The sequence below is a fragment of the Callorhinus ursinus genome, unplaced genomic scaffold (assembly GCF_003265705.2).
Source record: "Callorhinus ursinus isolate GAN/ISIS: 27379988/994484 unplaced genomic scaffold, GSC_fseal_2.0 scaffold41, whole genome shotgun sequence".
NCBI classification, from domain to species: Eukaryota; Metazoa; Chordata; class Mammalia; order Carnivora; family Otariidae; genus Callorhinus; species Callorhinus ursinus.
In genome coordinates, this window is record NW_027397103.1 from 1,105,433 (window position 1) to 1,114,788 (window position 9,356).

General features: G+C 61.8%; 1 protein-coding gene across 1 annotated transcript; it reads left to right on the forward strand.

Annotated features, from left to right (window-relative positions):
* Positions 1 to 1,710: 1,710 nt before the first annotated feature.
* TMEM119 (transmembrane protein 119) lies at positions 1,711 to 8,248 on the forward strand. Its single transcript, XM_073880947.1, has 2 exons — positions 1,711 to 1,817; positions 6,132 to 8,248. The coding sequence occupies exon 2, from the start codon at positions 6,144 to 6,146 to the stop codon at positions 6,981 to 6,983; it is 840 nt and encodes a 279-aa protein (XP_073737048.1). The 5' UTR covers positions 1,711 to 1,817; positions 6,132 to 6,143; the 3' UTR covers positions 6,984 to 8,248.
* Positions 8,249 to 9,356: the final 1,108 nt, after the last annotated feature.

Here is a 9,356-nt window from a genome sequence, read left to right on the forward strand (position 1 = left end):
CGTCCCAACTGGGGGCAGACCCTGTTTGGGAGGGCTGCGGTCCCTGCCTCTTGATTTCTCAGGGTCAGAGTCCCTGCAGCCCTCAGTCGCAGAGGGGCTCCTCCCCCGGAGCCCTGGGATGGCCCCTGGCCATCTTGAAAGCGGTGCAGCTGCTGCGACATGTGTGTGGGCAGCATCTGGCTCCTGGGGGCTTGTGTGCGTCCACCGGTGGGCGGGCGTCTGTTCCCTTGAGGATGCAGGGTTTGGGGGTGATCCCGAGAGAAAATGGGAACTTCTCTGGTTTTATTTTCCAAACAAACAACTGTCCCCTCCCCCTTTTTGGAGGTGAGTAGGGGTTGCTGGGACCATTGGAAGGAATGACAGTAATCTGGAGTCCTGGTTCCTAAAGGGTGGGCCGGAACTGTGGATTCACGCACTCCCCCCTGCCCTGTACCTTCCGTGTCTCCCTACTGCCTTGTGGAAGAGCGACGTTCTGACACTTCAGCCTGGCTCTTGCTGACTTCCGCCCCCATTACCTGCTCCTCCCTCTTGTCCACCTCATGCTCCAGCCTCAGATAATTACAGTATGGCATTCCGGCCCCTCTGCCTTTATTCCATCCGGGATGCCTCTCCCGAGTCTCTTGTTCAGACTCTGCTCACTCACAGCCATGTCCTCCAGGATAACTTCCCTGCCTCTTCCTCTAGGGACCTCTGCCTGCTCTGGGGTTCCCTGAGCCCTTGGCCTGACCGCTCTCCTGCTATGGACCCCTTTCTGCGTGAGAGCTCCTCGGGGGCTGGGTTGTGTCTGATTTGCCTCTGTAAAGCTGACTGGCACGGTGCCTGGCACACTACAGATGTTCACTAAGCACGTGCTGAATGAACGAATGAAGGGGCGCGTGAATGAATGAATGCAAAGGGCCGCTGACCCACTGGAGTCTTCAGGTCAGCTGGAGATCCCAGTTCCAGGGGCTACTACTGGCTTGCCCCAGCTTCCTGCTTGAGCCACTTGACTACACCCTGCCTCACTTTGCCCACCTGTGAAATGCCCCCCCCCACCGACTCCTGCTCTGGCTACTCCATTTGGGGTCCCAGGTCAGGCCACGGATGTTAGAGTGTCAGAGCCAGAGGGAGCCCAGAAAGCTTCCTGCGCACCCTGGCAAATGAGCTAACTGAGGCCGGGACAAGGGAAGAGCCCGACCAGGGCGGGACAGCGGGCGCCTGAGCTCCGCTCCCGGCTGCAGGCCCGGACCCTCCGGCCCGCCGCTGCTCACGCTCTCCCTGAAATACACTCCGCTCTCACCCTGCACCCCAGCCTCTGGAAAACCTGAGTCACAGCTGGAACCGGGGCCGGGGGGGATTTTCCTGCTCACTTCCTAGGCCTCCCCCCGCCCCCAAACTCCCCGACCTCGGCCCCTTCGGAAGGGAGGCAGGCCCCCAGCTCGCTGTTCTGGGGGGGCGGGGCGCTGCAGGACAGCCCCGTCTGTCTGTCCGCAGGGGCCAGCGCTGGGGACCCCGGGTCGGGGAGGAAGTGCCCCATCTGGCGTTCCGCAGAGCTGGAGGGGCGCCTGCGGGAGTGGGAGCTGGGAGCAGGGGGGGGGATCGTGTGTGTGGCCGAGCGCAGCCCCGCCCCTCCCCTGTCCCCACCCCAAACCCGCTTAATGGAATCAAGCTGGCCCGGCTGCAGCCCGAGGGGCGGGAGGCGGGAGGCGGGGGGCGGGGTCCGGCGGGGGGGGGGGGGGGGGGCGGGGGCGCCGGCCCGGAGCAGAGGCAACTGGCACTCCCCGTCGCTTCACCTGGCGGGAGCACCCAGGCCTGCGTGCGGACAGACGGACGGACTGGTGAGTCCCGGCCGCCCCTCTGCCCCGGGGAGCCTGGGGGCGCTTGGGCTTTAGGGACTGGGGGCCTGCCGCAAGCCCTTTGGGGGCCATCTCTAAGTTCTGTGCCTTCTGAGCGTGTGTCGGATGCTGTGTGTGCGCGCGCTTAGGATCTGCGCTGAGGGTTCGGGCGGCGGAATGCGTGTGCACCTTCTCTGTGTCCGTCGTGCGGGGCCGGCCCGTGCGTGTGCGTGTGCGTGTGTGTGTGTGTGTGAGTGCGTGTGCAGCTGTGGCCTGACGGGAGAGGATGTGTTCTCGCAAAGTGAGCACCAGGGTGGTTGTCCCAGGGTCAGTGGGGAGGGTCGCGTGGCCCGGGGTGTTCCCCCTCCCCGCCCCGTCTGTGGTTGGTGGGGGACCGAGTGTGTGTCAGGGGGTTGTGTCTGTGGGCCCGCGTGGCCAGAGAATCAGCCCGCTGTGGGTCTGTTGTGCGCCCTCTGTGTGTCCGTGCTGCTGGGCTGTGCAGGCTTTCTGGGGTGTCTGGGCCTTCTGGGTCCCTGTTGCTGTGTGTGTGTGTGTGTGTGTGTGTGTGTGTGTGTGTGTGTGTTGGGATACAGGTTAGTGTGTCTGTGTTGTGTGTCTGTATATTGTGTGTCCATGCTGCTGCTGCTTTGTGTGGGTGTATATTTTGAGCCTCAGGACTCCCCTGCCCTCTCCCCGCCTCCCTTCCAAGGGGCCCAAGTCCCTGTCCTTGGCTGCCCCGGGGCAGGGGGGGTAGTGCTTCAGCCAGACCCTCCTCCCCCAAAAGCCACTAATTGAAGCCAGGTTTTCGTGGGCTGCCCCTCCCCCTCTGGCCACCAGTCTCCCAGTGGGGGTGGGGCAGTGGCTCTGGCCCCTCAGCCTCGGTCCCGAGACCCTAGGGGTGGATTTGCATCATCTGCATCATCACCTTTAAAACCACAAACCCCGAGTGAGATGGGCTCTAGAGGGAGGCCCAGCTCCAAGCTGTGGGTCCCGCACAATCCTGTGGGGCCCACGAAGTGATACCTCCTCCTCATCTGGCACTGCTGTTTCTTGTCCTAACAATAGTCCAGGGAGGTGGCCCTTAGCCCTATTGCACAGATGGGGAAGCCGAGGCTCACAGAGGTGATGTGCCCGACCCCAGGACACGGAGCTGGGCGGTGACTTCCCCCGGGGGTTATTCCAACCTGCTCTCTCCTGGTTGTGGGACCCTGGGCTGGCCATTCCCAGTATCGGGCCTGAGTTTCCTCTTGGCTACAACGAGAGGGGTTGGCCTGACCCCAGGTCCCAGTGGCCTGTGAGTTTCTGAGCCCTGGAAAACATTAGGGCCCGGGAAGCGAGACTGACCGTCTCCCGGAGGGCGGTGGGGACAGCTGATGGGCAGACTGATCACTTCGGGGCTGTCCAGGCCAGCGTGCCCACTGTACAGAGGGGAGACTGAGGCCCACAGAGGGCAGGGGCTCATCATGCAGATCATGCAGGGCCACACAGCCATTGCCTTTGAGGCCCAGCCGACCCCCGACGCTTCGCCTGCTCCTTTCCTGGGGAGCCAGGCTGAGGTGTGTGGGGGACCTGAGAGTCGGGGTCTTGGCCTCTAAGAGCCAGCAATCCTTTGTGTGGCCTCCTTCCTTACCCTCTGTCCCTGACCCCAAGGCTCCGGGGAGAAGGGGGCTCTTCCCTCCGTCCGGCTCATTGTCGCGTGTGTGTGTGTCTGTGTGTGTGTGTGTCTGCACACACACGTGCCCGCATCCTGGATTCCTGGGGGGCCGGAGCTGAGCTCTCACTCAGCAGGGTGAAGAGCTTGCTCACTGCCCGAGGGGGTGGTGATGAGCTGGTCTACACACTGGGTGAAGGTAACCATCCGCCCACCTGGTGGGAGGACGGGGTTCGTCCCGGGCTCTGCTGGGGTCGGAATGGGGCTGCTCTCGAGCCCCGGCCTTTCCTGGGTGCGCAGCTACCCTGTGCCAGACGCTTTCTGCACGTTGTCTCCTCCCGGGCCGTGTGGCTCTGTGGTCAGTTCCCCGCCGACCCCCCGACTTACAGACGGGGACAGTGAGGCCCAGAGGGAGCTGCCCGCGGAGCGGGACCCAGCTGGAGCCCCCGGGGCCGCTCATAGCCGCCCTCTGTGGGGAGAAGCCTCGGCTGCCACCACCAGAAGTCTCTCTCAGGCTTGACTTGCAGGAGGGCAGGGAGGTGACCGGCGGACTAAGACCCTGAAGATCAAAGCCGTCTGCAGGGACCTTTGCTAACACGTTCGATGTGAGGTTCCGGGAAGGCCCCCCTCTTCCAGCTCATGCGTGGTGTCGTCCAGGGGTGTCAGCTCATTTGGGGGCCGGCCCCGGGGTCACATGAGAGCGCGTGTGCAGGGTGTGTGTGTGTGTCTGTGTGTGCATGTGTGTGGGACGTATATGTGTGAATGTGGGTATGTGCATGTGTAGTAGAAGAGTATGTGTATGTGTCGTGTTTGTGTGTGTATCATGTGTGAGTGTGTGCATATGCATGTATGGTGTGTGTGTGTGTGGTGTGTGTGTGTGGTGTGTGAGTGTGTGTACGTATGTATGTACGTGTGTGTGGTGTGAGCATGTGGATTCTCAGACTCACCCAGACAAAGGTTCAAATCCCAGCTCCGACAGGTACCATCTGTGTGTCCTTGGGCAAGTCACAGTCCGTCTGGGGACCTCTAGCCCCTCAACAGCGTTGAACTCTAGGGTGGAGCTCTAGGGCTGCTCTAGGGTTGAGCCCCGGCAAAGGGGGTGGGGGCTTCCCCCGTGATGAAAGCACAGGATCATCAGCCCCCCCACCATTTAAACCGAAACTCTGAGTAGTTCTGCCTCTTTTTGTGTCCTGGAATTACCCTTGGGTTTTCTTGGTCATCGGAGCCCATTTGTCCAAACTGATGTCAGTACAATTAATTTCAATTAGTGCTACTTAATTGGGAGGCCTCAGGTCAGTTGGAAGAAGCCACTCAACGTCCTGACATCATAACTACCTCACTCCCCAAATCCTCACGGTGACCCCTGAGGCCGGGACTGCCAGCCCTTTTAGGAAGCAGGCCTTGAGGACTGGGCACCCAAGGGGACACACAGCCCAGGTGTTGGGAACCTGACCTCTGCCTCCAGCCCAGGACCTCGCTCTGTGGCCTTCGGCCTGCCCCTCACCTCCGGGCCCCTGTCCCCCATCTCGGTCCCCTGAGAGAGGGTGTCAGACCGGGGATCCCAAGGCTTTTCTGTCCCGGCGCTTCGAGCCCCGCCCGGGTCAGGAGGGGGTTCTCAGGGACAGACAGCCCACGAGGGTGCAGAGAGAGGGGCTCCTGGGTTTGTCTGAGGGCCCAGCCTCCCTCGGGCTGGCGGGGAGAGCCCGTGTTTTAGGAGCTGGCGTCCTCCGCAAACCTGGACCATGCGGAATGTATTAGTCAGCCTGGCTGTCTGGGCCAGATGGGGTCTGGGGGTTCATGTCGGGAGCAGCCTTCCAGCGGGGGGAGGGAGAGAGGGGCGGGGTTCATCTGGTTCCCATTTAGTGGTGGCCGTAGGACTCGGGCTCCAGCTTCGTCTCCGGCGCGCGGGTTCTCCCCAGCCCCTGCAGGCCCTGCTTTGCGCCTTGAGGTGAGGGTTAGCCACGGCTCCTGGAATCCAGGCCCTCTGCGGAGCTCAGGGAGTCTGGAAGCTTCAAAACCTCTGAGTATCCCGGAGAAGGGGACTGGAACCAAGGAAGGGCCAGCTGTTGGGGAGGGTTCCCTGGAAAAGGAGGGGTCAGCTCCCTCCGTTGCTCCATTTCTTACTTTCTCCCGGCCCGACCCAACCATTTCTCCCTCTGTGCCTAGCTCCAAACCCCCGCTCTTGCCTGACAGTGACTTCACTCCTCTGAGCCTCAGTTTCCATACCTGGAACCTGGGGATAATAACCGTACCTCCCCCATTGGGTGGGTCTCAGGATTCCATGACATTCTACGTAAGAAACTCAGAATAGTACCTGGCACGTGGTAAGCGATGAAAGGGTAAGTTATTATTAATTCAGCCAAGTCAGTCAAGATGCATTTATGGAGCACTTACCGTATACCAGACATGGTATGAAACCCCGAGGGTGCCGAGGTAAATAAGAATCAGTCCTTGCCCTCTAGGACTTCGGGGTGAAGTGGGGTTCCTCATGGGGGGGTCCCTCCAGGGGCTCAGGATGAAGTGGAGGGGCAGACAAGAACCCCATGCGTGAACGAACGGGGCCCGTTGTGTGGTGGGCAAGGGAAGAGACCCGCTGGAATACGCTCTGCGTCCCCCGGGGCCCCGGAGTTCCACCCCGACCTCTTTCCTGCCTCACTGCCCTACAGGTCTGGGACGAGATGGTGTTGGTGCTGGTGCCCAGGCTGGTGGTATCTCTGCTGCTACTCCTCAGGGCCCTGCCCGCGGTGGCCTACTCCGTGGCCCTGCAGGCTGCCTTCCTGGAGGACACAGGGGGCAGCGGGGAGGCCGAGGGCTCATCGGCGTCCTCCCCAAGCCTCCCGCCGCCCCGGACCCCGGCCCTCAGCCCCACATCGGTGGGGCCCCAGCCCACGCCCCTGGCAGGCCCCAAGCCCCCCACCAACTTCCTGGACGGGATCGTGGACTTCTTCCGCCAGTACGTGATGCTCATCGCCGTGGTGGGCTCCCTGGCGTTCCTGCTGATGTTCATTGTCTGTGCTGCGCTCATCACCCGCCAGAAGCACAAGGCCTCAGCTTATTACCCCTCGTCTTTCCCCAAGAAGAAGTACGTGGACCAGAGTGACCGGGCCGGGGGGCCCCGGGCCTTCAGTGAGGTCCCCGACCGGGCTCCCGACGGCCGGCCCGAGGAGGCCCTGGATTCTTCCCAGCAGCTCCAGGCTGACATCCTCGCTGCCACCCAGAACCTCAAGTCCCCCGCCAGAGCTGCCCCGGGCAGCGGAGATGGAGGCAGGATGGAGGGCAAGTCGGAGGGAGAGGAGAGCGGCGGCCGGGAGGCGGACCAGGAGGCCCAGGGACGTGGGAGCCCGGCGGAGAAACCAGGGGTGCTGGAGGAGCCGGGCACGGCGGTGGCGGAGGGGGCCCTGGAGGCCGGCCAAGGCCAAGGCGAGCCGGAAGTGGCTCCTTCGTTAGCCCAGGAAGCCAGGGGAGCCACTGGTCCCCCTGAGAGCCCCTGTGCTTGCAGTGTCGTCCCCAAGGTCTAACAGGCCTCTGGGGCTGCTGGCCCTGACTGTCGGACCCCTCGTGGTCACCTCCATGGGTGTGGAAGGGCCCTTGGCCCTTACCGCTCCCCGACAACCCCTCCTTGGCCACCCCCTGCTGCAGGCAGAGATGCTGGTCTCCAGCGTACCCCAGGAATCTCCCCGGGTTCCAGGACCATTTGCCCCTGTGGCCCCAAACACAACGTCTCTGGGGGGGGGGATGGGAAGGATCCCCACTGTATTCATGATACTATATCCCACGAAATTAGCCCTGTCATTTGGGCAAACATATGCCACAGGTCCCCCGGGATGGTGCCAGCATTGCCGCTTTTCCATGGAGGTAGGGAAGAAAAGTCAGAGTAACTAGGAGTTTGGGATGAGGGTGACTGGGACCTGCCGAGGCGCCCCCCCCCAACCCTCACCCCCCGCCCCCCGGGCGGGAGCAGTTAGAGCTACTGCAGAAGTGGGTCTGGGGAGTCAGGAAGCTTCCGAGAGGCCAGTGCACACATCATGATGGGTCCCTACGTCAGCATGTCCAAGGCTGGGTTCCCCGAGCTACTCTGTGAAAAAGGATTTTGGGGGCCAGTGAGTTGAGGAGACACTGCCTCTCCGCTCCCTGCAATGCCCCCTTAGAGCACCCCAGGGCTCTGCAAATACTCCAGTAGAAGCCCCTGTGGAATCTGGTTTTGCTTGTTTTTGTTTTTTTTTTTTTTTTACAGCTACGGAATAAAATCTTGCAGAGCACACTCTGGAAATTACTGCCCCAAATGTTCCTGAAGGTGCCCCCCCAGTTTGTGGTTGCTCTGGGGTTAGGGTTGTGGGGTCCGGGGGCTCAGGCCCGCTCAAGTTCTGCCAAGCATCTCTGCCTGGGGACGAATTTCTCCTCCCGTTACTGCTACAGGCATGGGGTGAATGAATTGAACCTTTCTTGTCAGGCCCCCAAAGCCATCCAGAAGCTGGGTGGGGGCTGTGTGTGAAGGGGGTCCCACTCTGGAGGGATTCTGAGGGGGTAGGGAAGGGTTTCTAACACCCAGCCTGGAGCAGGGGGGCCCTAGCCCCCGACCCTTTGCTTACATGCGTGTCTGGTAGCCTGAGCTCACAGAATTCTTTAGCCTTCGACAAGGGAGCCTGAGCTCCGTCCTGATTCGGGGAGGCTCTGGGTGGGTGGTGGTCCACTTCCTCATCCCTCCGTCTGGGCTCCCCCCAACCTCTGCACAATTTTTTAGGTGCTGAGATATAGCAAACCAGCACAATAAACCTTTTTTCTGGCCTGAGCGTCGATGGTTTTCTGAGGGGGAAATGAGTCTGCTGGGGAGGGGGGTGGTATTTCTTCTGGGCTGTTCCATGAGGTGGGGCAGCTTTCTGGGGGAGACACATCAGGCAGGCCCGAGAAGCTGAATGAGATGAGGTGGAATGAGATGATTCGTGAAAAGAGGGCAGAACGGGGTCCCCCATGGGAACACCGCGGGACCTCTTGCCCCAAGGCTGAGCCCAGCCCTGGACTTGCGGCCACGGAGACCCGGCTTCCAAGAGCAGTTCTGCAGTGCACTGTGGCTGCAGGAGATCCACCCGTCTCCTTCTGGGCGAAACATGAGCCCAGTCTCCCGTTTCAGTCTCCCATCTGCTGGCAGCGTGGCCGAGGACTGGAACTGGGCTCACGGACGGTGCCCTGCTCCCGGCACCCTTGGCCTGGGGCTGGAGGCGGCCCTGGCCTTTGTGTCCTCGCCCCGCCAGGCTCTTCCTTGCCTTTGATGGCAAGTTCCTGGGGCCGCTGCTTCCCCCTCCTCCCTGGAGCTGCCAGCTGGAATCCAGATGTGGCTGCGTTGGGAGCACGTGCTAGATCCCGGGGTGAGGGGGGCAGGGAGGCCATCCCCCCACCCCCAGCCCCTCCCTCCACTGACCCCACTTCCCTTCGGAAGGGGGCCGGGTTTGGGTTTCATCACACACAATGGCCTCTGTCTCTCGCAGCGGGGAAGGGCCCTCCCTTTCTCAGCCCAGACCGGCTCCCGCCCAAGAATGTAGGGAAAATCCAATATGGATACCTGGATGCTGTGTGGCTCTGACCAAATCACTCAACCTCTCTGTGTGTGACAGGCTATCTCCTAGATCCTGAGCTCCTGCAGGGTCCTAGATGATTGGGTGTGGCTGGGGTATGCATTAAGCTTCCCCATAACAGGTTAAACTCAGGCAAGACAGAAGCAGATGTTAGAGATTCCTGGGGAGGAGGCAGGGATGACTTTTGCAGTCCGCAGCTCCCTGGTCATTGGCTCCCCATTAATGGGCCCGCCAGAGGACATGAGGCGTGCGGCCTTAGTTATGGCCTGTGTCCCCCGGGACGGACGGGGGTGGGGACTCAGAGGTAGTTGGAGCCCAGAG

Excerpts from the sequence above, each read along its gene's own strand:
- TMEM119 (XM_073880947.1), top strand. The coding sequence starts at position 6,144 with ATGGTGTTGGTGCTGGTGCCCAGGCTGGTGGTATCTCTGCTGCTACTC.